Here is a 27912-nt window from a genome sequence, read left to right on the forward strand (position 1 = left end):
TTAAAGTTTAAATTAAACATTCCATATTTATTTTAAACAACAACTTTACATGAAAAGTGTTGCTTGTTTCTTTATGTGCAACATAGAATTAAAATGATGGCAGATAAAAACAAAAATCCTTAGCATCAAAGCAATACTGAAGATGAGATATACTGGACAAAGGGTGTACTATAGTAACTAGTTGCCTTCTAGTTACACTATATAGTGCTTCACAGTCATGGTCTTTGAAGGAAGGTTGAATGTAGCATCTAGCAGTAGTCAAGATTTCAGATACCCAGCCCAAAGACGCTGACAATACAATACATGGTCTTATTCTCCCATCTCACAGTGCAGCTCCCTGAAAGCAGGTAAAAGGGGCAGGGTTAGCAATTGTTTCAACATTATGAACATGCTTGAATAAACTACTCGATAGATGGCATGTTATTTTTCTCTCCAAGTAAACTGTGTAGAAGTCCCAAGAATCAGCATTTGGACATACTGGTGGCAATTGAAATAATCCCAAGGTTCCATCCACATATATCCTACTTCTGAAAGCAAGCAGTGTCAGCTCTACTTCTCCAGCCCACCAGCAAGTATTAGGTACAAGGAGAGGTTGGACATCCTAGGGTTGTTTTTCTCTGAAGCGTCTGAGGCTTATAAAAGTATAGAAGTTCATAAAATTATGACAGGCATAGATAGGGTAGGCAGTCAGTCAGTCTTTTTGTTTCTAGGTGGAAATATCAAAAACTAGAGGGCATAGGTTTAAAGTGAGAGGGGCAAAGTTGAAAGCAGATTTGCGAGGGATTTTCATTTTACACAGAGAATGGTGGGTGCCTGGAACGTGCTGCCAGGGGAGGTGGTGGAAGCAGATACAATAGCAACATTTAAAAGGCATTTAGACAGACATGCACAGGCAGGGAATGGAGGGACACAGACCATGTGCAGACAGATGGGATTAGTTTAGATTGGCATCACAGTCAGTGCAGACATGGTGGGCTGAAAGGCCTGTTCCTGTACTGTTCTATTTCTATGATGCTCTGAATTGCTTTGCTTTTGGTTGGACAGCTTGTTCGAACACACTTGTTTCCGAATGTACAGTGGCATGCAAGAGTTTGGGCACTCCTGGTCAAAATTTCTGTTACTGTGAATAGCTAAGCGAGTAAAAGATGACCTGATTTCCAAAAAGGCATAAAGTTAAAGATGACACATTTCTTTAATATTTTAAGCAAGATTACTTTTTTATTTCCATCTCTTACAGTTTCAAAAATAACAAAAAGGAAAAGGGCCCGAAGCAAAAGTTTAGGCATCCTGCATGGTCAGTACTTAGTAACACCCCCTTTGGCAAGTATCACAGCTTGTAAATGCTTTCTGTAGCCAGCTAAGAGTCTTTCAATTCTTGTTTGGGGAATTTTCGCCCATTCTTCCTTGCAGTAGGCTTCTAGTTCTGTGAGATTCTTGGGCAGTCTTGCATGCACTGCTCTTTTGAGGTCTATCCACAGATTTTCAATGATTTTCAGATCGTGGGACAGTGAGGGCCATGGAAAAACCTTCAGCTTGTGCCTCTTGAGGTAGTCCATTGTGGATTTTGAGATATGTTTAGGATCGTTATCCTGTTGTAGAAGCCATCCTCTTTTCATCTTCAGCCTTCTTTTTTTTTATAGATGGTATGATGTTTGCTTCCAGAATTTGCTGGTATTTAATTAAATTCATTCTTCCCTCTACCAGTGAAATGTTCCCTGTGCCACTGGCTGCAACACAAGCCCAAAGCATGATCGATCCACCCCCGTGCTTAACAGTTGGAGAGGTGTTCTTTTCATGAAATTCGGCACCCTTTTTTCTTCGAACTTTCCTGCGTCCTCACCACAAAATTCAGCATCAGATGTTTGCAAAGGAATATCTAAACAAGCCTGATGCATTGTGAAAACAAGTCATGTGGACTAATGAAGTTAAAATAGAACTTTTTGGCCACAATGAGCAAAAGTATGTTTGGAGAAAAAAGGGTGCAGAATTTCATGAAAGGACACCTCTCCAACTGTTAAGCACAGGGGTGGATGGATCATGCTTTGGGCTTGTGTTGCAGCCAGTGGCACGGGGAACATTTCACTGGTAGAGGGAAGAATGAATTAATTAAATACCAGCAAATTCTGGAAGCAAACATCACACCGTCTGTGAAAAAGCTGAAGATGAAAAGAGGATGGCTTCTACAACAGGATAATGATCCTAAACGTACCTCAAAATCCACAATGGACTACCTCAAGAGGCACAAGCTGAAGGTTTTTCCATGGCCCTCACAGTCCCCCAACCTAAACATCATTGAAGATCTGTGGATAGACCTCAAAAGAGCAGTGCATGCAAGATGGCCCAAGAATCTCACAGAACTAGAAGACTTTTGCAAGGAAGAATGGGTGAAAATCCCTCAAACAAGAATTGAAAGACTCTTAGCTGGCTACAGAAAGCGTTTACAAGCTGTGATACTTGCCAAAGGGGGTGTTACTAAGTACTGACCATGCAGGGTGCCCAAACTTTTGCTTTGGGCCCTTTTCCTTTTTTGTTATTTTGAAACTGTAAAAGATGGAAATAAAAAAGTAATCTTGCTTAAAATATTAGAGAAATGTGTCATCTTTAACTTTATGCCGTTTGGAAATCAGGTCATCTTTTACTCGCTTAGCTATTCACAGTAACAGAAATTTTGACCAGGGGTGCCCAAACTTTTGCATGCCACTGTATGTGCTTCAACCTTTGTCATTATTCTACAGCATGATATCGTACTGATGGCCTTCTGGAAATCCAAACAAATTACACGTATGAGTTATCCTCGACTGCTACCATTACCTCTTCAAAGAATCCAAAGAGATTGTTATAGTAAGGCTTTCCCTTTGAATTCCAGTTGACTATTCATTGGTATGTTTAGTTCTTAGATGCTTATCATTATTTACAATTGGGAATGGGATCTTTGGAATTGTAAATGACAAAGACTTGAGGGCACCACTTACAGGACATCAAACTCAGTTTCATGAGCTTATTTTGCTTTGCTTTGCTTATAAGAACAAGAACAAAGTACAAGGAGGTACACAATCCTTTCCTTCATACACAGCCTAATGTTAAGATGTTTCAAAGCTCCACACAAAGAATCCTTTCTAGTCACGTGATGGTGATTCAGCAGGCAAACAGAAGTGTCTATCAGTACAGATTTGCAATTGTCACAACATGAAACTTACCATCAGCATTGTTGTCCCAGTAGCAGGAACTAGCTGTGTGCAGACCAGCTCCATTCTTCTGCATTATCACAGAGGTCACTGCAGTCAAATACAGTTCAGTAGGTTAGTATCCCAACAGTCAGGTGCTTTTACACAAGTTCTAACTTCCCACCATGGCATTTCTATTAGGACAATGTGAACATCTTGGGTGGGTAAAACATGATGTGTGCAAAGCGTGGAAAAGGATGATGGTGGATATTCCAGCTGAAGAATTAACACAGTCACAGGTACAACAGAAATTTGTCAGTCTGGGACTCCTTTAGACTTGAATAGTGCACAATTAAATTTTAAAACATTCAGACATTAACTTCCTGTAAATAATCCAAGTAGGATGTGACAATTTTCAGCAAGAGGAACAATCCACAGCCAGTACAGATATTCTGCCACTGGGGTGTTCTATTAATGGAGGAGATACATGAAAACTGCCTGGCCAAATGTGACCATGTTGATTTTTCACATGAACAAAAGCACATGCCCATCCTGCCTAAGGGGTTGTTACCAAACCACAGCGTCCCAAACTACCATTAACATTAACTTCTGGAAGAGTCAAAAAGAAATATTTTCCCCCCAAAATATTAAGTAGTTAACTAATCTTTAGCAGACCATGGCAACTCATGAATGCCTCACCTTCAAATAGGTCACATTAGGGCAGTCAGTTCTGCACAGCAGGAAGTTCGAATTCCACTTCCTCTTATCTCCAGAACTGTATCCAGCACTCTGAGTTATTTAACTTATTTTTTCTTGCCAGCTGTTGTACCTGTCATCTTGCCCCAAAATTTGTTTTCCTGGGGAGATCACTAATGCATACCACAATAAATTTTAAGCCAATTCGTGTCCATTACGCCCCTTCTGCCTCAACTGTTTTTATTGAGCGACCACAATAAGTTGATTAAAATTCCCCACTGGGAAATGGAAGGGAAGAAGGCTTCATTTATTTACAGCATTGGCTAGACCAGATCTGGAGTTTTGCATGTACTACTTAAGATTCTTGATGGAGTAATCAGAGAGAGAAATGGGGGTCACTGTTTAAAAATAAGGGGGTTGTCCATTAATAATAAATGAGGCAAAGTTTATTTTAAGAAGGCCGGGAACTCTTCCTCAAAGGGCAATAGAAGATGACTCTTTGCATAAAGCAGAGGTAGACAGATTCTTGATTAGCAAGGTGATATCACAAAAGAGGTTTTGGCAGACATGAGGCACATAAAGGTTGATAAATCCCCAAGGCCTGACCAAGTGTATCCTAGGACATTGTGGGAAGCAAGGAAAGAAATTGCTGGGGTCCTGGCAAAGCCAAAGCCTTGCTTGACCTCCCAGAAGACTGAAGGGTGGCTAATCTTGTGCCTTTATTTAAGAAGGAATGCAAGGACAAGCCAGAGAACTATAGGCTGGTGAGTCTAACGTCATTGGTGGGAAAGTTACTGTTGAGGATTCTGAGAGTCAGAATCTATCTGCATTTGGAATGGTAAGGACTGATTAGAGGTAGTCAGCACAGCTTTGTGCTTGGGTAAATAATGTCTCATGAATTTAATGGAGTTATTTGAAGAGGTGACCAAGAAAATTGATGAGGGCAAGGCAGTAGACTTTGTCTACATGGACTTCAGCAAGGCTTTTGACAAGGACCTGCATGGTAGACTGGTCCAGAAGGTGAGATCACATGGATCCAGGTCAGCTAGCCCATCGGAAACAAAATTGGTGTGCCGCAGGGATCAATGCTAGGTCATATATATTAATGATTTGGATCAGAATGTAGGTGGATTAGTAAGTTTGTGGATGACATCAAAATTGGTGGTGGGGTGGGCAGTGAAGAAGGTTGTCTAAGGTCATAACAGGACCTAGATCAGCTGGGAAAGTGGGCAAAGGAACAGTAGATGGAATTTATCTCAGACAAGTGATGCATTTTGGCAAGTTAAACTGTGTGACAAGGTCCTGGGAGCATGCAGAACACAGAAAGTTCGCAGAAAGTGGTGGAGAAGATGTATGACATGCTTGTCTTTATTGGACAGCCAATGAATACAAGGATTGGGACATCATGTTACAATTGTATAGGACATTAGTAGACCACACCTGGAGTACTGTGTGCAGTTCTGGTCATCATATTCAGGATGTGATTAAGTTAGACAAGGTGCAGAAAATATTCACAAGGATGTTGCTGGGACTAGGAGGGCTTGAGTTATGTGGAGAGACAGGATAGCTTCCCTGGACTGAAGGAGACAGAGGTCTTATAGAGGTTTATAAAATTATGAGGGGCATAGATAAGATGGATGGTCACAATCTTTCTCCCCCCAAGAGTAGGGGAGTTTAAAGCTAGAGGGCACAGGTTTAAGGTGAAAGGGGAATAATTTAAAGGGGATCTGAGGGACAAGTTTTTCCAGAGAGGGTGGTGAGTATGTGAAATGAGCTGTAGGAAGAAGCTGTAGGAAGAAGGTGGGTACAGTTTCAATGTTTAAAAGATATTTAGATAAATACATGGATAGGAAGGTTTATAGGGATATGGGCCAAATGCAGGCAAATGGGACTAGCTCAGGAGGGCACCTTTGTCAGCATGGATGAGTTAGGCCAAAAGGCTTGTTTCCGTGCTATGTAACTCCATGACTATGGAATGAAAGGTTTCTATAATGCTGAGTGACCTACACCTACTCCTAATTCCTATGTTTGCATGATGATTGCATTACCCTTGTTACATACACCTATTGTTTCCTGATGTATACTATGCCTTACGTTACTACACCTTACGTTACTACTACTGTTTAACAGCTCATGCACAAATTCCACCCACCTTTCCTTTCTTGTTCTATTACCTACCCTCTCTTGATTTCCACTGTCACCTGTTTTTGTTGTTTAAGCTCTCCACCACTTTCCCAGCACCTGTGTAACATTTCCATTTGTTTTAATTCATTGTGTGCAGTCTTGTGCATTTGGAGAGCCAACAGGGTTGACTCTGACCGCCATTCTAGTGGCACAGAGGATCCAATGAATTTGTGATCTGGCTGTAGGCAGCACCAGTGCTAGAGAGGGTTGTGTTCCTAAAAAAAAATCTGAATTGTGATGCTTTGTAACATGAAGCCACATCATCTAAGCATGTGCCAAGAAATGCGAGCTGAAAAAAAGCTGACACATACATTCTTATTCTGTTGTGAATTCCTTAATTTCATGTTACTCTAATTTCCAGTTTAAATCTCCCTTGTGCACTTTCTTTGATTTCATCTTCCTTTGCCCAATGGTAATGACTACATAGGAAAAATGTTGCAGATTTCCCTTATCAACTAACACTGCTATATCCAGTGAAGGTAGCAAGCACAAGCCAGGGAACTACAAGCCGGTCAACCTGACGTCAGTAGTGGGGAAGTTACTGGAGGGAATTCTGAGGGACAGGATCTATTAGCATTTGGATAGACAGAGTCTGATTAGAAGGCTTGAACAGTAAGTTTACAAATGATATGAAATTAGGTGGTGTTGTTGATCGTGAAGAAGGTTATCATAGATTAGAGGGGATCCTGATCATTTGGGGAAATGGGCCAAGGAGTGGCAAATGGATTTCAATAGATACATATGAGGTGATGCATTTCGGAAAGTCAAACCAGCATAGGAATTATACTGTGAATGGTACAACACTAGGGAGTGTAATGGAACAGAGGGACCCAGGAGTACAAGCGTATAGTTCATTGAAAGCTGCATCACAGGTGGACAGGGTGGTGAAAAAGGCATTTAGCATGCTGGCCTTCATCAGTCAGGGCACTGAGTATAGGAGCTGGGACATTAGTTGTACAAGTTGTTGGTAAGGCTGCACTTGGGAGTACTGTGTCACCCTATTACAGGAAAGATGTGGTTAAACTGGAAATAGTGCAAAAAAGATTTACAAGAATGTTGCCAGGACTAGAGGGCCTGAGTTATAGGGAGAGGTTGGCCAGACTAGATCTTTATTCCTGGAAGTGTAGGAGAAGGAGCAGTGATCTTAGAGGTTTATAAAATCATGAGGGGCATAGTTAAGGTGGATGGTAGCAGTCTTTTTCCCAGGGTAAGGGAGTCCAAAACTAGGGGGCATAGATTTAGGGTAAGAGGGGAGAGATTTAAAAAGGACCTGAGGAGCAACTTTTTCCACACAGAGGGTGGTGAGTATATGGAATGTGCTGCCAGAGGAAGTGGTCGAGGCAGGTACAATAGTATCATTTAAGAATCACGGAGGGGCGGGGCTTAGAGGGATATGGGCCAAATGTTCTGTATCTGTGTTGTATTGCTCTATGACTCTATCCTCAAAAACATGTGGCTTGTTCTAAAATGCAAAATCATGTAGTCTGCTACTTTCCCAATATCACAGTCAGACAACACAGAAACACGCCCTTCAACCATCAAGTACCCATCCACACTTGTCCCATTTACCACTTGCTTTAGCCTTCTATGCCATGAGATCAACCCACACAGGCAGTGCATTTCAGATTAAACAACCCTCTGGATGAAAAGATTCTTCTTCAGTTCCTCTCTAAATCTTTTGCCCAAAATCTATGCCTCACAGTTTTAGACTTTCCTCCCTTGCATCTCATCATTTAAAATTATGACGCTAGTCTGCAAAAAAGTGGTAATTTTGCAGTATGTTGATAGAAAATGGTTGTTGTCAACAATCAGACCCTGCTGGCTCATAAAGACTGCACAGGATGGCATTCTACAGACTCACAGCATCACATGGGCAGACTTAGTCAACAATCCTTCACAACACTTACCAATATACTTGAAGGGTTTGCCCAGTTTGGTGAGCTGACTTAGACAGAGTTCCACCACACTAGTTGTCCACTGGTTAACTCTGCTTGGCTGATATGCATTTCCACCAATTGCAGTCTCTATTGACTAGAAAAAGTAGAACATTTATGAATTTCAAGAGCTGATGCCCTCCAATGAGTTTCAATAGATCTGGATCACCTTACAGTGTCTTACCTCTTTAATAATACCACTTATTTCATCAACAATAAATGCAGTCTGAAAAACAAAAAGCACGGATGAGTTTTACTCTTTGAAAAGTTTTCTGTGTGGGATTAGCACTCACATGCATGCACACGTTAGCATTTGTGTAGATGAGTGGTACAAGACTGCAGACTTCCACCGTTTAGACATTCAACAAAACTAATTAAATATTTGGTGAAAACTTAAAAACGTCCACATCCTGCATCTATGCATTGCTGCCTATGGATTACAAACTGGTCCAGAGTGATTTCCCTCAGATGTAGTTCTGCACTCCACCGGGGCTGGGCCAATTCAGTGTGTCAGTAACCCTCGACCACAATGCATCCGCCCAGTCCCTGCCCCCCACTCCATCCTCCCTTCTCTCCCCACCCCCTCCCACGTCGCCCCTTCCTGTCCCTCCCTGTTCAACCCCCCCATCACTCCCACCTACCTCCTCTCCGCTTTGATATTCGTCCATTTTCCCAACCGCCGCCTCTTCCTCTCGCGCGCCGTTTATCCCGACGGGGCCGCGAACGCAGCGTCACCAGAGGGCGGAGCTGTCTGCGGGACGTGAAAGGAGGCGGGGCTATATCGCGGCATCGTGGGGTGGGGAGGGGTTGAGGGTATTGCGTCACAGGAGGCGGGACTGCTGTGGTGACGTCATGGCCGGCCGGGTGCCGGCAGGCTGGGTGTCGGCAGGCTGGGTGTCGGCGGGAGTGCGCAGGCGCAATGCGGGGGTGGCGCATCCGGTCGTCGGGTGGGTGGCGGCGCCCCCCCCCCCCCCCCGCCGCCCCCGATTTTCCTCACCAGCGCCACCATTCAGTAAAAGTCGTACAGCACGGGAGGAGGCCATTCGGCCCACCATGTCCATGCTGTCCAGGGACCCCCCACACCCGGACTGCCTCCGCCAACTCCCTCTTGGTTCCACGCTCAGCCTGATGCAGCCACAGACGAAGATGGTCATCAGTATGAGGGTGACATTGGGGACGCTTTTGCCCCCATTGTCCAGGGACTTGTGCATGGTGACCTGTTGGACCCGCTCCATTTTGGATCCCCAGATGACCTGGAAGATGGCAAGGGTGATTCCCAAGCCAGAGGAGTGAGGTACAGGTCACACCTGCGCCAAGTGTAGCAGCCTTGAGAGCACCTAACACCTGATAACCAGTTATTGAGAGGGAGTGCCGTTTCCACAGACCCAGTTTCTGCTTCACCTTCCCAATCCACTCCCGCCAATTTTTGTTGCATGCCCTGGCCCCTCCGAACCAGATCCCCAGCACCTTCAGGTAGTCAGGCCTGACAGTGAAGGGGACGTTGGATCGGTCGGGCCAGTTGCCGAACAGCATTGCCTCGATCTTCATGCGGTTAACTCTGGCCCCTGATGCCAACTCAACCTGGTCGCAGATGCTGGTCAATCTGTGAACTGACCTTGGGTCCAAGCAGAAGACGGCGACATCATCCATGTACAGGGAGGTTTTCACCTGGGTGCTCCCACTGCCTGGCAACACCACCCCTCTGATGCTCTCGTCCTTCCTGATGGATTCAGCCGAGGGTTTTATACAACACACGAACAAGACGGAAGAGAGGGCAGCCCTGCCTGACTCCAGACTTAATGAGGAAGCTGTCTGTTTCCCACTCATTGATTTGGACTGCGCTGCTGATGTCTGTGTAGAGCAGTTGGATCCAATTCCTGATTCCCTCCCCAAAGCCCATTTTGGAGAGCAAGTCAGTTCCCACCCTTCAATTTAACTCACAAAGGACCCTTTTACCAGGTTCTCTTTGAACTGTCCTGTGTTCTGTTTCCTGCACTCCCTTTGACTTGCTCGGTTAGAACATAGAACAAGAACAGGCCCTTCAGCCCACAATGTTGTGCCAAACTAATTAAGCTAACGACACCTAATCCCTGAGACGCAAGGAATTCTGCAGATGCTGGAATCTGGAGCAAAAGTGCTGGAGGAACTCAGCAGGTCAGACAGTATCGATGGAGGGAAATAAATAATTGACGTTTCAGGCTGAGACCCTTCATCAAGACTGAAAAGGAAGAGGACAGAAGCCAGAATAAGAAGTGGGGGAAGGGGGAGGAGGAGGAGCACATGCAGGCAGATGATAGGTGAGTTCAGGTGATAGGTGAGTCCAGGTGAGAGGGGGAAGGTAGGTGGGTGAGGAAGGGGAGAAGATGTAATAAGCTGAGAGGTGATAGGTAGAAGAGACAAAGGGTAGAAGAAGATGGAATCTGGTAGGAGAAGGCAGTGGACCATGGACTAAAGGATGGAAGAGAGGAGATCAGCAGGTCATCAAGGCGGGAGAAGGGAGCCACAGGAATAAGGGAAGACAGAAGGAGTGGTGTGGGGGGGGGGGAAGAGAAAGAAGGGGTGGGGTTACTGGAAGTTAGAGAAAATGATGTTGAGGCCATCAGGTTGGTGACTCCCAAGGCGGAATATGCAGTGTTGTTTCTCCAACCTGCGTCTGACCTCAATGTGGCGGTAGATGAGGCCATGGATAGACACGTCAGTATGGGAGTGGGATGTGGAATTGAAGTGGATGGCCACCGGGAGGTCCTGGCTGTTGCAGTGGATGGAGTGAAGGTGCTTGACGAAGTGGTCACCCAATCTGTGTCAGATCTCACCAATGTACAGGAGGCCGCACCGGAGCACTGGATGCAATAAATGACTCCTTCAGACTCACAGGAAGGATTGTCCAGGACCCTGAATGGTGGTGAGTCAGGAGGTGTAGGTACAGGTGTAGCACTTGGTGCAGTTGCAGGCATAAGTGCCAGGGGTGTTATCAGTGGGGAGGGTTGAGTGGACAATGGAGTTGCGGAGAGAGTGATCCCTGCAAAACGCGGAGAGAGGGGGTGAGGGGAAGATGTGCCTGGTGGTGGGATCCCGTTGGAGGTGGCAGAGGTTGCGGAGAATAATGTGTTGCATATGGAGGCTTGTGGGGTGGTAGGTGAGGACAAGGGGAACCCTGTCCCAGTTATATCAGGGGAGGGGGTGCGGGCAGACGTGCGGGAAGTGGGAAGTGCCCAGCATTGATTGTGATGGAAGGGAAACCCCAGTTACTGAAAGAGAAGGACGTCTCTGATGTCCTAGAGTGGAAAGCCTCATCATGGGAACAGATGTGGCAGAGGCGGAGGAAGTGGGAGAAGGGGATGACGTCCTTGCAAGTGACTGGGTGGAAATAGGTGTGGTCAAGGTAACTGTGGGAGTCAGTGGGTCTGTGGAAGATGTCTGTAGTTAATCTGTCTCCGGAGATGGAAACAGGGAGATCCAGAAAGGGGAGAGAGGTGTCAGAGATAGACCAAGTGAATCTGAGGGCAGGGTAGAAGTTGGAGGCAAAATTGATGAAATTGATGAGCTCAGCGCGGGTGCTGGAAGAGTCAGGTTGCATTATCAGTGTAGGCTTGTAACATGGACTGTTCCACATAGCTGACAAAGACGCAGGCATAGCTGGGGCCCATGTGAGTACCCATGGCTACACCTTTAGTTTGGAGAAAGTGGGAGGAGCCGAAAGAGAATTGTTAAGGGTGAGTACCAGTTCTGCCAGATGGAGGAGGGTGGTGGTGGAGGGGAACTGGTTGGGTCTGTTATCGAGAAAGAAGTGGAGAGCCTTAAGGCCTTCCTGATGGGGGAATGGAAGTGTACAAATTATCGATGTACATGGTAAAAATGAGGCGGCCAGGACCGGGGAACTGGAAGTTGTTGAAGTGATGGAGGGCATACGAAGTGTCACGGTCTTAGATAGGAAGGGGCTGAACCAAGGGGGACAAAATGGAGTCAGGATACGAGGACACAAGTTCAGTGGGGCAGGAGCAGGCAGAAACAACGGGTTTACCAGGGCAGTTAGGTTTGTGAATCTTGGGTAGGAGGTAGAAACAGGCAGTGTGAGGTAGGGGAACTACGAGGTTGGAGGCTGTTGAGGGGAGGTCTCCGGAGGCGATGAGGTCAGTGATAGTGTGAGAGACAATGGCCTGATGCTCCTTGGTGGGGTCCAGGTTGAGGGATAAGTAAGAGGAGGTATCCAAGAGTTGATCCCTTCATTGACACCTAATGCCTTCTGCCTGCACATGGTCCATATGCCTCCATTCTCTACATATTCATGTGCCTGTCTAAGAGTCTCTTAAGAGCATCTGTCATATCTTTCTCCACCGCCACACCCACCACTCTGTGTAAAAAAAACTTGCCCTGCATGTCTCCTTTGAACTTACCCCCTCTCTAGTAATAGACATATTGACCCTGGGAACAAGATACCAGCTGTTTCTCTATGTCTCTCATAATTTTATAAACTTCTATCAGGACTCCCCTCAGCCTCTGCCACTCCAGAGAAAACAATCCTAGTTTGTTCAATCTCTCTTGGAGTATTCTGTACAGTTTTGGTCACCATGTGATAGGAAAGAGCATAGGATAGAGCAGCGGGTCCCCTTCAGGTCCGGTGAGAGTCTTTTAAAAGCTTGTGTGTTTCGCGGGCTTTTCTTTTACAGAAGGAGCCCGGGAGCTGTTGGAGCAGTGGGTCCCCTTCAGGTCCGGTGAGTGTCTTTTAAAAGCTTAATAAGTGGAGGGCAACTGAAGGGTTAAACAGAGTGTTGAGTGGTTGATTAGAGAGAGCGGTACTTGAGGTAATTGGCAGGGACAAGTATAAAGAGGGGTATCTGAAGAGGAGCGGCCAGTGTGTGAGTGGCTCAGGGTTAGGAGTGGAGCTCTGAGGCTTTGGCTCAAGAGGCTTCAGTGAGGACAAGCTTGCCCCCAGAGAGGTAAGGCCGGTAAGTTCCTTTAATTTAAATAATTTAGGAATAGGTAGTGATGGCAGCAGTTAGGGCAGTCGTGTGCTCTGTATGCAGTATGTGGGAAGTAGGGGACAGCACCTGTAAAAGGTGCATCCAGCTGCAGCTCCTGACTAACCGAGTTAGGGAACTGGAGCTGGAGCTGGATGAACTCCAGATCATTTGTGAGGCAGAGGTAGAAATAGACAGGAGTTTCAGGGAGATAGTCACCCCTAAAAGTCAGGAAACAGGTAACTGGGTCACTGTCAGGTAAGGGAAGAGGCATAGACAGACAGGTCAGAGCACCCCTGTGGCTGTTCCCATCAACAATAAGTATACCGTTTTGGATACTGCTGGTGGGGACGACCTACCAGGGATGAGTGGCAGTGGTCTCGTCTCTGGCACTGAGACGGGACCCTCAGCTCAGAAAGGAAGGAGGCAAAAGAAGAGAGCAGTAGTGATAGGGGATTCAGTAGTTAGGGGGACAGATAGGAGGTTCTGTGGGAGAGATCGAGAATCCCGGACGGTCTGTTGCCTCCCTGGTGCCAGGGTCCGTGATATCTCAGATCAAGTTCTCGATATTCTCAGGAGGGAGGGGGAGCAGCCAGATGTCGTGGTCCATGTAGGGACCAATGACATGGATAGGAAAAGGGAGGAGGTCCTGCAAAGAAAGTTTAGAGAATTAGGTGCAAAGTTGAAGGACAGGACCTCCAAAGTTGCAATCTCAGGATTGCTACCCGTGCCACGAGCTAGTGAGGCTAGAAGTAGGAGGATTATGCAGCTAAACACGTGGCTAAGGAAATGGTGCAGGAGCGAGGGCTTCATGTTTCTGGACAATTGGGCTTTGTTCCAGGGAAGGTGGAACCTGTTCTGACGGGATGGTTTGCACCTGAACTGGAGAGGGACAAATATTCTTGTGGGTAGGTTTGCTAGTGCTGCTCTGGGGGGTTTAAACTAGATTTGCAGGGGGAGGGGAACCAGAGTGTTAGAGCAGATAGTGAGATGGAGGAGGAAAAAGGTCATGTGAGGACTGCAAGTATAAACAGAAATCAAAGGTTTGTACATGATAGAAATGTTCTCAGGTGCATCTATTTCAATGCAAGGAGTATTGTAGGTAAGGCAGATGAGTTTAGGGTGTGGATTGACACGTGGGATTATGACATTATTGCTATTAATGAGACTTGGATGCAGGAGGGGCAGGACTGGCAGCTTAATGTCCCGGGGTTCCATTGTTTCAGACATGATAGAGGGGGAGGGATGAAAGGGGGAGGAGTGGCATTACTAGTCAGGGAAAATATCACAGCTGTGCGTAGTCAGGACAGCCCGGAGGGCTCGTCTACAGAGGCCATATGGGTGGAGCTGAGGAACAGGAAAGGTGTGGCCACACTAATAGGGTTGTATTATAGACTGCCCAATAGTCAGAGAGAATTGGAGGAACAAATCTGTAGTGAGATAGCAGACAGATGTAAGAAACAGAAAGTTGTGATAGGAGGGGATTTTAACTTTCCACATACTGACTGGGACTCCCACACTGTGAAAGGGCTGAATGGCTTGGAATTTGTCAAATGTGTTCAGGAGAGTTTTCTAAATCCATATATAGAGGTACCAACGAGAGAGAATGCAATACTTGATCTCCTATTAGGGAACCAGACAGGTCAGGTGACAGAAGTATGTGCAGGGGAGCATTTTGGGTCCAGTGACCATAATGTCATTAGTTTCAAGTTACTTATGGATAAGGACAGGTCTGGTTCTCGAGTTGAGGTTCTAAGTTGGAGAAAGGCCAATTTTGTGGAAATGAGAGAGGATCTAGGAAGAGTGGATTGGGATAAGTTGTTTTCTGGCAAGGATGTGTTCAGTAAGTGGAAGGCCTTCAAAGGCGAAATTTTGAGAGTGCAGAGTTTGCATGTTCCTGCCAGGATTAAAGGCAAAGTTAAAAAGCATAGGGAACCTTGGTTTTCAAGGGATATTGGCGATCTGGTTAAGAAAAAGAGAGAGGTGTATAGCAGGTATAGGCAACTAGGAACAAATGAGGTACTTGAAGAGTATAGAAGAAGAAAGAAAATACTGAAAAAGGAAATCAGGAAGGCAAAAAGAAGACACGAGGTTGCTTTGGCAGATAATGTGAAGGTAAATCCGAAGGGTTTCTACAAGTATATGAAGAATAAAAGGATAGTAAGGGACAAAATTGGCCCCCCAGAAGATCAGAGTGATCGTCTATGTGTGGAGCCTCAGGAGATGGGGGAGATCTTAAATAATTTTTTTACAATAGTATTTACGCAGGAAACGGGCATAGTGGATATGGAAGGAAGGGAAACAGGCAATAGAGTCATGGAACATATAGAGATTAAAGAGGAGGAGGTGCTTGCTGCCTTACAGCGAACAAAGGTAGATAAATCCCCTGGGCCAGATAAGATATTTCCTCAGACATTGAGGGAGACTAGTGTAGAAATTGCAGGGGCCCTGGCAGATATATGTAAAATGTCCTTAGCCACGGGTGTGGTGCCGGAGGACTGGAGGGTAGCTCATGTTGTTCTGTTGTTTAAAAAAGGATGTAAAAGTAAGCCAGGTAATTACAGGCCGGTGAGCCTGACATCAGTAGTGGGTAAATTATTGGAAGGTGTTCTGAGAGATCATATATACAAGTATTTGGACAACCTAGGGCTGATTAAGAATAGTCAGCATGGCTTTGTGCGTGGTAGATCGTGTTTAACGAATCTTGTAGAGTTTTTCGAGGAGGTTACCAAGAAAATAGATGAAGGAAAGGCTGTGGATGTTGTCTACATGGACTTTAGTAAGGCCTTTGACAAGGTCCCACATGGGAGGTTAGTTCAGAAGGTTCAGACACTAGGTATCCATGGAAAGGTTGTAAACTGGATTTGAAATTGGCTGTGTGGGAGAAGACAGTGGTAGTGGATGATTGTTTCTCAGACTGGTGGTGTGCCTCAGGGATCTGTGCTGGGACCATTGTTGTGTGTTGTCTATATCAATGATCTAGATGTGGTAAATTGGATCAGCAAGTTTGGTGATGATACTAAGATTGGAGGTGTTGTGGACAGTGAGGAAGGCTTTCAAAGCTTGCAGAGGGATCTGAACCAACTGGAAGAATGGGCCAGAAAATGGCAGATGGAATTTAATGCAGACAAGTGTGAGGTGTTGCATTTTGGAAGGACAAATCAAGGTAGGACATACACAGTAAATGGTAGGGCACTGAAGAGTGCAGAGGAACAAAGGGATCTGGGAGTTCAGATACATAATTACCTGAAAGTGGCGTTGCAGGTAGACAGGGTTGTAAAAAAGGCTTTTGGCATCCTGGCATTCATAAATCAAAGTATTGAGTACAGGAGTTGGGATGTTATGGTGAGGTTGTATAAGACATTGGTGAGGCCAAATTTGGAGTACTTCATGCAGTTCTGGTCACCTAACTATAGGAAGGATATCAGTAAGATTGAAAGAGTGCAGAGGAGATTTACTAGAATGTTGCTGGGTCTTCAGGAGTTGAGTTACAGGGAAAGATTGAACAGGTTAGGACTTTATTCTTTGGAGCACAGAAGAATGAGCGGAGATTTGATAGAGGTTTACAAAATTATGAGGGGTATAGACAGAGTTAATGCGAATAGGCTCTTTCCACCTAGATTAGGAGAGATAAGTACGAGAGGACATGGCTTTAGGGTGACAGGGGAAAGGTTTAGGGGGAACATTGGGGGGAACTTCTTCACTCAAAGAGAGAGAGCGGAGAGTGCTGGGAATTAACGAGGAGTGAGTTTTTTTTCGTTCCAGCGTTCGGGATAGCGGCGAGTGACTGCGCAGGCGTGTGACATCACTCGGAAGCACGCGGGCAATTTAAAAAGAAGACCACCATATCCAGCGGGCAGCGTCGGAGCGGGCAGTGGAATGAGAGGGAGCAGAGTGATTTGGGCTTTGGCTCAACGGGCTTCGGTGAGACCGGGTAAGAAGCGAGATTTATAGAGAGGGGGTAAGTTATTAGTTTATTTGTTGATCTCAGTGGTATTCAGCGTATGCATCTGGGGTTGGTCTTATGCTTGGAGTGTCAGATGTGGGGACCCTGGGAGACTACCAGACTCCCCGATAACTACATCTGCACAAAGTGCACCGAGATGCGGCTCCTCAAGGAACGGATTGAGAGTCTGGAGCAGCAGCTCGATGACCTTCGGCTGATTAGGGAGAGCGAGCAGGAAATAGACAGGAGTTATAAAGAGTTTGTAGACAGTACCTCTGTGGCGGTCCCCCTCAAAAACTGGTATCTCATTTTAGATTCGGTTGGAGAGGATGACCTGATAGAGGAAGACCTCAGGAATCGGGACCTTGGCACCATGCCTGGTACTGTGGTCCAGCGGAGAAAGCGAAATGCAGTGGTTATTGAGGATTCTATAGTTAGGGGTACGGATAGCAGATTCTGCGAAACCGACAATGAATCTTGGATGGTGTGTTGTCTCCCTGGATCCAGACCGGGTCCAGAATGTTCTGAGGGGAGAGGGTGAGCAGCCAGAAGTCTTGGTACATGTAGGTACCAATGACATAGGTAGAAAAAGAGAAGAGGTCCTGAAGGAGGAATATAAGGCGTTAGGGAGAAGGTTGAGAAGTAGGACCTCAAGGGTGGTTAGCTCAGGATTACTACCAGTGCCACGTGCCAATGGTAGAAAGAATAGACAGCTCTGGCAGATGAATGCGTGGCTGAGTGACTGGTGCAGGGGGCAGGGCTTCAGATTTTTGGATAATTGGGACCTTTTTTGGGGGAGGCATGGCCTATTCGCTAAAGATGGGTTGCACCTAAACTCCAAAGGGTCCAATATCCTGGCGGGAATGTTTAATTTAGCTGTTGGGGAGGGTTTAAACTAATCTGGCAGGGGGATGGAAACCAGGATGTTAGGATACAAGATGCCGGGGTAAGGGAGGAAGTTTATAGATACAAATCCGAGACAGCGTGCAGTGAGGATGGCAAGAAGGACAGGCAAGTGAGAAGTCAGGATAATTTGGTGAATAATAGAAGTACAACAAATCAGGATGTTAGGATACAGGATGTTAGGATAGAGGATGAGGTATATAGAAACATGTCTAAGATAGTGTGTAGTGAAGATGGTAAGAAGGATAGACAGGTGAAAAGTCAGGATAATCTGCTGAACAATAGAAGTACAACAAAATCAATAGCAGATACTGGACTAAATGTACTATATTTAAATGCACGTAGCATTTGGAATAAAGTAGATGACCTAGTGGCACAACTACAGGTTAATAAATATGACATTGTGGCAATCACCGAGTCATGGCTTTATGATGGATGTGATTGGGAACTGAATGTCCAGGAGTACACAGTGTATAGGAAGGATAGGCAGATAGGCAGAGGGGGAGGTGTGGCCATGATGGTTAGTAGCGATTAAAATCAATAGAAAGGAAGGGCGTTGGGTCAGAAGAGGTAGAATCCTTATGGGTGGAGCTAAGAAATAGCAAGGGTAAAAGGACAATAGTAGCAGTTATATATAGGCCCCCAAATAGCAGTCAGGAAGTGGACAATAAGTTGCAGTTTGAGATAGAAAAAGCATGCCAGAGTGACAATGTTAAGATAATTATGGGGGATTTTAACATGAAGGTGGACTGGGAAATCCAGCAAGGCAATAGAACTCAGGAGAGTGAGTTTGTGTAATGTCTACGGGACGGTTTTTTGGAGCAACTTGTTGTTGAGCTCACCAGGGGATCAGCTGTTTTGGATTGGGTACTGTGTAATGAACCAGAGGTGATTAGGGAACTAAAGGTAAAGGAACCACTGGGAACTAGTGATCACAATATGACTGAGTTCAGTTTCAAGTTTGAGAAGGAGAAGCTATAACTGGTGTATTGATATATCAGTGGAACAAAGGAAATTACAATGGTATGAGAGAGGAGTTGGCCCAAATTGATTAGAAGAGTAAGCTAGCTGGAGGGACGACGGAGGAGAAATGGAAGGAATTTCTACAGGAAATAAGGAAAATGCAGGATAGATATATTCCAAGAAAAAAGGTTTTGAATGGAAAAAAGGCACAAATGTGGATAACGAGAGAGGTGAAGGCTAAAATAAAAGCAAAAGAGACAGAGTACAAAGAAGCAAAAATTAGTGGGAAAACAGAAGACTGGGAAACTTTTAAAAACCTGCAGAGAGAAACTAAGAAGGTCATTAAGAAAGAAAAGATGAATTATGAAAGGAAGTTGGCGGATAACATTCGAAAGGATACTAAGAGTTTTTTAAATATATAAGGAGTAAAAGACAGACATGGGTTGATATAGGACCAATTGATAACGGTGCAGGAGATATTATAATGGACGATAAAGAGATGGCAGAGGAATTGAATGAGTATTTTGCATCGGTCTTCACTGTGGAGGACATCAGCAATGTGCTGGTTAGTCAGGAGTCTCACGAAATGGAACTGAGTTCAGTTAAGATTACTAGAGAGAAGGTGCTAGAAAAACTAAATGGGCTAAAGGCTGATAAGTCTCCCGGACCGGATGAGGTGCATCCCCGGGTTCTGAAGGAGGTGGCTTTAGAGATAGCTGAGGCATTGGTGATAACTTTCCAGGAATCGATAGATTCCGGCATGGTTCCGGAGGACTGGAGGGTCGCAAATGTAGTTCCGCTGTATAAGAAAGGAGGGAGGCAGCATAAAGGAAATTACAGACCTATTAGTCTGACATCAGTGGTGGGAAAGTTATTGGAATCTATCCTCAAGGATGGGGTTACGGAATACCTAGAGGTGCAAGGCAAGATAGGTCCTAGCCAACATGGTTTTGTGAAGGGAAGATCCTGCCTGACCAACCTATTGGAGTTTTTTGAAGAAATCACAGGTAGGGTGGACAAGGGAGAGGCTGTAGATGTTGTGTATTTAGACTTTCAAAAGGCCTTCGACAAGGTGCCTCATAAGAGACTGATTAATAAGATGAGAGGTCATGGAATTACAGGTAGGATAACAGAATGGGTGGAGCATTGGCTGGTTGGCAGGAAGCAAAGGGTGGAAATAAAAGGATCTCGTTCTGGTTGGCTACCGGTTACTAGTGGTGTTCCGCAGGGGTTGGTGTTGGGGCCGCTCCTTTTTACCTTGTACGTTAACAATTTGGATGATGGAGTAAGTGGTTTTGTGGCTAAGTTTGCGGATGACACCAAGATAGGTGGAGGAGTAGGGAGTATTGAGGAGACAGGAAGTTTGCAGAGAGACCTAGATAGTTTAGGAGAATGGGCAAGGAAATGGCAGATGAGATTCAATGTTGAGAAATGTGCAGTTGTACACTTTGGAAACAGAAATAAACGGGTAGATTATTATCTAGAAGGAGAGAAAATTCAAAGTACAGAAGTACAAAGGGACTTGGGGGTACTCGTGCAGGATACCTTAAAGGTTAATCACTAGGTCGGATCGGTGGTAAAGAAAGCGAATGCTATGTTGGCATTCATTTTGAGAGGTATAGTGTATAAAAGTAAGGAAGTGTTGATGAGGCTCTACGGGGCACTAGTGAGGCCTCATTTGGAATACTGTGCGCAGTTTTGGGCCCCATATCTTGGGAAGGATGTGCTGATGTTGGAGAGGGTTCAGAGGAGATTTACGAGGATGATTCCTGGAATGAAAGGGCTTACGTATGATGAGCGTTTGTCGGCTCTTGGACTGTACTCACTGGAGTACAGAAGAATGAGAGGGGACCTCATAGAAACATTTAAAATGCTGAAAGGAATGGACAGAGTAGATGTGGCTAGGCTGTTACCCTTGGTGGGTGAGTCCAGGACCAGAGGGCACAATCTTAGAATTAGAGGGTACAGTTTCAAAACAGAGATGAGGAGAAATTTCTTTAGCCAGAGGGTGGTTAAATTGTGGAATTCCTTGCCAGGTACAGCAGTGGAGGCCAGATCATTGGGGGCGTTCAAGGAAGAGATAGATAGATATCTAAATAGTTGGGGTATCAAGGGATATGGGGATAAGGCTGGAAATTGGGATTAGAATAGTTTTTTTCCTTCTTCCTCCCCCCCCCCCATTTCTCATTTATCATTTTTTCCCTTTTCCTTGGAGCAGACTTGATGGGCCGAATGGCCTGCTTCTGCTTCCTTGTCTTGAGAGTATGGAATGGACTGCCATCTGATGTAGTAAATGCGGGCTCACTCTTGAGTTTTAAGAATAAATTGGATAGATACATGGACGGGAGAGGTCTGGAGGGTTATGGACTGGGTGCAGGTAAATGGGACTAGCGGAATAAAGTTTCGGCACAGACTAGAAGGGCCAAATGGCCTGTTTTTCTGTGCTGTAGTGTTCTATGGTTCTATGGAAAGATGTTATTAAACTAGAAAGAGTGCAGAAAAGATTTACCAGGATATTGCCTGGACTTAGGTGCCTGAGTTACAAGGAGCGGTTGTGTAGACTATGAATTTATTCCCTGGAACATAGGAGATTGAGGGGTGACCTAATAGAGGTATATAAGATCGTGAAGGGCATAGAGAGGGTGAAAGCACATAGTGTTTTTCCCAGGGAGGGGGTGCTAAAAAAGAGGGCATAGGTTTAAGATCAGTGGCGAGAGATTTAAAAGGGACATCAGAGGTAGCTTCTTCACATAAAGGGTGGTGTGTATTTGGAATGAGCTACTAGAAATAGTGGTTGAGGTGGGCACATTAGCAACATTTAAAAGCCATCTAGATAAGTACATGAATAGGAGAAGTTTATAGGGCTATGGGCCAAATGCAGGTAGAAGGAAATATCGTGCTGGGCAACACAGTCGGCATGGACGAATTGGACCAAAGGGCCTGTTTCCTTGCTGTATGACTCTACTTATAAGACATGTCCTCTAACCCAGGCAGCAACCTGGTAAACCTCTTCTGCACCTTCTCCATTGCCTCCATATCCTTCCTATAATGGGGCAACCAGCATTGAATGCAATACTCCAGATGCGGCCTAATCAGAGACTTAAAAAGCTGCAACATAACTTTGTGACACTTGAAATCAATGCCTCAACTAATTAAGGCAAGCATGCCATATGCCTTCTTTCCCACCCTATCAACCTCTGTAGCCACTTTCAGAGAGCTATGGACTTGGACCCCAAGATCCTTCTGTACATCACTGCTGTTCAAGGTCCTGCCATGTGTTCTGTCCCTTTACATTTGATCTTCCAAAGTCCAACGTCACACACTTGGTTGGATTAAACTGCACCTGCCATTTCTCTGCCCATATCTGCAAATGATCTATATCCCACTGTATCCTTTGGCAACACTATCCACAACACCAGCAATCTTTGTATCATAGAGTCATAGAGCAATAGAGCATGAATACAGGCCATTCGGCCCAACAAGTCCATGTCGACCACAATGCCCACTCAGCGAGTCCCAATTTCCTGCGTTCAGCCCAGATCCTCAAAGCTCGGCCCCTCCATGTATCTATCCAAGTGCTTCTTAAATGATACTGTTGTACCACTTCCTCTTGCAGCTCGTTCCATATTCTCACCACCCTCTGCATGAAAAAATTGCCCCTCAGGTCACTTTTAGATCTTTTCCCTCTCACCCTAAATCTATGCCCTGTAGTTTTGGACTCCCCAACCCTGGAGAAGAGACTGTTACCATCCACCTTATCTATGCCTCTCATAATTTTAAACATTTCTATAAGGTCGCCCCTCATTCTCCTACGTTCCTAAAGAGCTAGCCTGGCCAGCCTCTCCCTATAACTCAAGCCCGCTAGTCCTGGCAAGATCCTTATAAATCTCTTTCCATTTTAACCATGTCTTTCCTATAACAGGGTGACCAAAACTGTACACAAAAACTGACCACCCTGTTTACCTGTGACACCACTTTCAACAAACTGTGCACTTGTACTCCGAGGTCCCTCTGTTCCATTACACTCCCTAGTGCTCTACTATTCATAGTATAAGTTCTATGTTGGTTTGACTTTCCAAAATGCATCACCTCACACTTATCTGTATTGAAATCCATTTGCCAATCCTTGGACCATTTCCCTGATCCTTCACCTCCCTTCTTAAACAACAGAACAACATTAGCCACCTTCGAGTCCTCAGGAACTTCACCAGTGGCTAATGATGAAGCAAATATTTCCGCAAAGGCCTCCACAATTTCTTCTCTAGCGTCCCACAAAATCTGAGGATACACTTGGTCAGGCCCTGGGGATATACCCACCTTAATGCGCTGCAAGGCTGCAAATACCTCCTCCATGGTAATATAAATTTCTGGTGAACATCTCCTGTAAACTTACTAACCCACCCATCCATGTTTTCATCCAAGTCATTAATATATATCACAAACAGCAGAGGTACCTGTACAGATCCCTGTGGAATAGGCACGGACCTCCAGCCAGAACAAGTCCCACTGACCACTACCCTCTGTCTTCTATGTGCAAGCCAACTGAATCTAAGCGGCCAAGTCAATGTGGATCCCATGCACCTTAATCTTCTAAATATTTCCGAATAATTTGGTGTCTTGTGGATAGAATGAGTGAGCTTGAGGAGTTGTGTGCAGGTGTTTATATATACAACAATTGATCTTTAAAGCCCTCCTCTCGCTGGTGCGTTAACAAAAGCCCATCTTTAGCAACTTATGATTTCTTTCCTGCTCTTTCCCTCCTTCCAGAAGTTATTGGGCTTTCATAGGTCCATATGACAGAGAAGGAAGATGTTTCAGTCCATCGAGTCTATGCCAGCTCCCTTTCCCCACTAATTTTCACTCTAGCCTATTCTCCCCACAGTTTCATCACCTCCCCCCAGATTCTATACTCTAGGGGCAATTTTCAGTGATTAATTAACTTACAAACTCTTTGGGATGAGGAAGGAAACCAGAGCACCTGGAGAAAACCCACACGGTCACAGGGAGAACGTGCAAACTCCACACAGACAGCACCGGGATTGCACTCAGTTCACTGGAGCTGTGAGGTAACAGCTCGATGAGCTGTGCCACTGCACTGTTAATCAACTCCAGGGTATATCATAATCATTCTCACATTACCCCACCACTGTTGTGAAACAGGTTCGAAAGGGCTCAAAGGCAAGGACTCTGGACACAGTCTTTGGAGTTAGAACCATAGAGCACAAAACAGGCCCTTTGGCCCACCATGTTGTGCTGTCCATCAAACCACCCTCACACTATCTAACCCTTTCTTCCTGCATATCCCTCTATCTCACATTCCTCCATATGTCTATCCAACAAACTCTTGAACCTGTCCAATGTATCTGCCTCCACCACCACCCCAGGCAGTGCATTCCATGCACCAACCACTCTCTGGGTGAAAAACCTCCCCCTGACATCTCCCCTGAACCTCCCACCCATAACCTTAAAGCCATGCCCTCTTGTCTTGAGCATTGGTGCCCTGAGAAGGAGGCGCTGGCTGTCTACTCTATCTATTCCTCTCAAGATTTTATATACCTCTATCATGTCTTCTCTCATCCTCCTCCTTTCCAGTGAATAAAGCCCTAGCACCTTAAGCCTTTGCTCATATTCCATATGCTCTAATCCAGGCAGCGTCCTGGTAAATCTCCTCTGCACCCTCTCCAACGCCTCCACATCCTTCCTATAATGCGGCGACCAAAACTGAACACAGTACTCTAGAGTTTTGTAAAGCTGCGTCATCACTTCATGGCTCTTAAACTCAATCCCACGACTTATGAAAGCTAACATCCCATAGGCCTTCTTAGCTGCTCTATCCACCTGTGAGGCAACTGTCAGTGAACTGTGAATATGAACCCCCAGATCCCTCTGCTCCTCTACACTGCCAAGTACCTTGCCATTTACCCTGTACTCTGCCCTGAAGTTTGTCCTTCCAAAGTGTACCACCTCACACTTCTCTGGAATGATTTATTTATAAAAGACAAACGCGGGACAGGATAAACGGGAATGGACGCACACATACACGCACACGGGTGATCATGAATTTGGGGGGGATTGCAACAAGGGTGAGATACACACACACACACACACACACACACACACACACACACACACACACACACACACACACACACACACACACACACACACACACACACCAAACTGGGTACAAAGGAATCACGGAAGAAACAATACGATGCCTGCCACCCCTCGATCTCAGTGCAAGCACGGCTCTATGCTAGGGGGATATTCTATCTAATTTCTCTTAAGCAGTGCACAGCTTATCTCGGCATCCCTCAGAGACAACAAAGAGAGAGAACCAAGCACATGTGGCACTCTTTATACTGCTGGAGGGCTGGGGGTGGTCCAGCCCAGGTAGTTCAAAAGGGCCAATGGTCAAGTGTGCCAGGTACAAAGGTGCTTAAAGTGACCAATTGTCAGGTGTGCCCTGAGGGGCAGGGTTGGAGCCAAACCTTGATTGAAAGTGGTGTGTCTTCCGTCCAGATGGGGTTATTGTTGTCACATGACAGCCACGACCCTCCACAATACAACCACACACACTCGTTTCTTGCAGGGTCCATTGTTCAGAGGCGACAATCCTATCTGATTTGGCTGTTAATCAAGAGTGTCCTTTGATCAGGAAGGGTGATTTGTCCTTACCATTTCAGCAGCTTCCAGTGATCAGCAGCCAGCTGTACTCTGAGTCATTGAATACTTGACTGATACCTGAACTGAGAGGGATGTCTTATGAGAAAAATTTGGACAAGCTAGGCTTATACCCACTGCAATCTAAGAGTGAAAAGTGACTTGACAGAATTGCATAAGATCCTGAGGCTCCTTGACAGGGTTGATGTGGCACATATATTTGTGGGAGAGTCGAGAACTGAAAAATGAGAGGTCACTCATTTAAGATAGATTTTTCCTCTGAGGATCAGGAGTCCAAAGGTGGTGGAAGCAGAATTCAATTTCTCTTCCCGTAGATGCTGCCTGACCTGCTGAGTATTTCCAGTATTTTCTGTTTTTGTTTTAGATTTCTACCATCTGTTTTTTTTTTAAATTTCATGGCCGCTGTGTACCCTTGCTCCCCTGCCTATCATTGCATTCAGTACAGACTCCTGGGATCCACTCCTTAAGTCCCTCTTTCCCAATCCAGCTAATATCTGTACCCTTAGCTTGGTATCTATTGTTATTGTCCTTTCTGTGAATCTCTTTGGGCAGATTCCTATGTTTATGGTGGTAAGGTGATAACAATGAAATATTAGCTCCATTGACATAGGTGTCATATATTTTGACAGCTTGAAATTGGCCATAAACCATCCATTGGGAAAAGGTAGCAGGGAGAAGTCCTGGCAAAGTGAATGGAACATTTTAAGGCTCTTCTCCAATAACGTGCATCACACTTGATGAAATTAATTAGCTCAGTGTGCACTTACATTGTCTGTTTACTGGGAAAGAATTTTTTTTTAGTAACCCATGACCAGAATAAACTGCAGAGTTACGATATGTCTGGGGATTGTTACCCAGAATGCAGAGGGCGAAGGAGAAGCAATGGTGTCCTCTGGATATGTGGCGTGTGTTGGTGTTCTCTGAAGGAACATGTGGCTCTAGATATATGGAGGGCAGTCCACTTGTGAGTAGTCATTGAATTTCATACTTTTGCAAACAAATAGGGTGAAGACTGATGTTAGTCTTTGATTAAAGCGTGATGGCAGTCACAGTTTAAAGCAACAGATTGTTAGTCAGTATATCTCAGGGACATCCCCTGAGGAGAGCAGCTTAATTGAAGATGTCAGGCTTTACCGATAGTTGTTTGAGAGTGTGGTTGAGATATGTTAACTGGTCTAAGGTTAGTTGCATAACTCTTCTAATTTTACTTATTTCTGTATTCTTTTGGTTTATCTACTCATTTTAAAGATATTATTGATTTAAGTAATTTGTTTATCTGGAGGTAACAGGTGACATCAGTAATTTCATTATGAACGGTCCCACAGGATGTACAGACATACTTGGCTCTAATTGTAAGTGAAAGGACACTTGGGAGAATTTGAATTGTTCTCACTCAGTTTAATGATGCTATCTAGGTTAGCAGATGGTAAGCTAGATGGAATTTTGTCTTGACTTTGCTATACTTTGGACTTAATAAAACATCTTTTTATCTTGTGTCAACGCCTGGGTTAAGTGTATTGCCAAATAATTGAGTTAAGAAATTATAGTTTGGGGAAGGTTCAGCAGAACCTTTAGAAACTTATGCAACAAACAATCTGCTGAGGAACTCAGCGGCTCAGGCAGCATCTGTGGAGGAAAGGGAATTGTCAACATTTCAGGTTGAGACCCTGCATCAGGACTCCAACATCAACCGTCTCTCGTGTCTCCTTTAGAAATTTATAAAGTCCAATCAAGGCATTCCCACTAAGGCGCTCGGTACACTTAAAGGATTAAAAGGGAGAAAACCATAGGTTATTGTATTTCTGTGCTCTGAATTTGTATTATAATTGGCTTTAACTCTAACAGATTAATTTACTTGAATTAAGGTAACAAGAGTTTTATTAACATAGAAATGTTGCTTCCATATTGTATAAAATGGACCTTCAGCTGTATGGAAAGTACAGTTCAATTTATGGTTTAGAAATGTAAGATTGAATCATATCTCTGAAATTTCAGTGGCAATTGAGTTACTTGTCAACTGCAACAGGAAAATGCTCTTTATAGTTTTCATATCATAGCACAAGTACAGTCCATAAAAATTGTTCCACACTTTGGCAAATTCAGGAATAATTTGAAAGTATTGCAAATAATAAAAACATAAGCGATAGGAGCAGGTGCAGGCCATTTGGCCCTTTGAACCTGCTCAAGATAGTATCATAGAATAGTTACAGCACAGAAAGAGGCAATTCCGTCTTGCCATGTCTGTGTGAGTTCTCTACCAGACAAGCTCTCCAGTTGCTCTCCACTGGCCTTTTCTCCACAGCCTTGCAAGTTTTTTCCACCACGTGTCTATTCAATTTCCATCTGAAGCCACAAAGGAACCTGCCTTCACCATATCAGCGGGCAGTGCATTCCAGATGCCAACCACATGCTGCATAAAGTGGAGACACAAAAGACTGCAGATGATGAAATCTGGACCAACAAACAATCTGCTGGAGGAA

At 44.9% G+C, this 27912-nt stretch overlaps 1 protein-coding gene across 1 annotated transcript; it reads right to left on the reverse strand.

The window, feature by feature from the left end:
- Positions 1-8755, reverse strand: dynlt1b (dynein light chain Tctex-type 1b). The gene is made up of 5 exons (XM_052012284.1): positions 8620-8755; positions 8163-8204; positions 7952-8075; positions 3198-3275; positions 1-337 (listed from the first exon to the last, which is right to left on the reverse strand). Exons 1-5 carry the CDS (start codon positions 8644-8646, stop codon positions 267-269), a joined length of 342 nt encoding a protein of 113 aa, XP_051868244.1. The 5' UTR covers positions 8647-8755; the 3' UTR covers positions 1-266.
- Positions 8756-27912: the final 19157 nt, after the last annotated feature.

Source organism: Pristis pectinata, chromosome 3, assembly GCF_009764475.1.
Source record: "Pristis pectinata isolate sPriPec2 chromosome 3, sPriPec2.1.pri, whole genome shotgun sequence".
Classification (NCBI taxonomy): domain Eukaryota; kingdom Metazoa; phylum Chordata; class Chondrichthyes; order Rhinopristiformes; family Pristidae; genus Pristis; species Pristis pectinata.

Excerpts from the sequence above, each read along its gene's own strand:
- dynlt1b (XM_052012284.1), bottom strand. The coding sequence starts at position 8,646 with ATGGACGAATATCAAAGCGGAGAGGAG. Across the intron at positions 3,276-7,951 it reads CAAACCCTTCAAGTATATTG|TGACCTCTGTGATAATGCAG; the intron begins GTAAGTGTTGTG and ends ATTTGACTGCAG. Across the intron at positions 338-3,197 it reads CTGGGACAACAATGCTGATG|GGAGCTGCACTGTGAGATGG; the intron begins GTAAGTTTCATG and ends ACCTGCTTTCAG.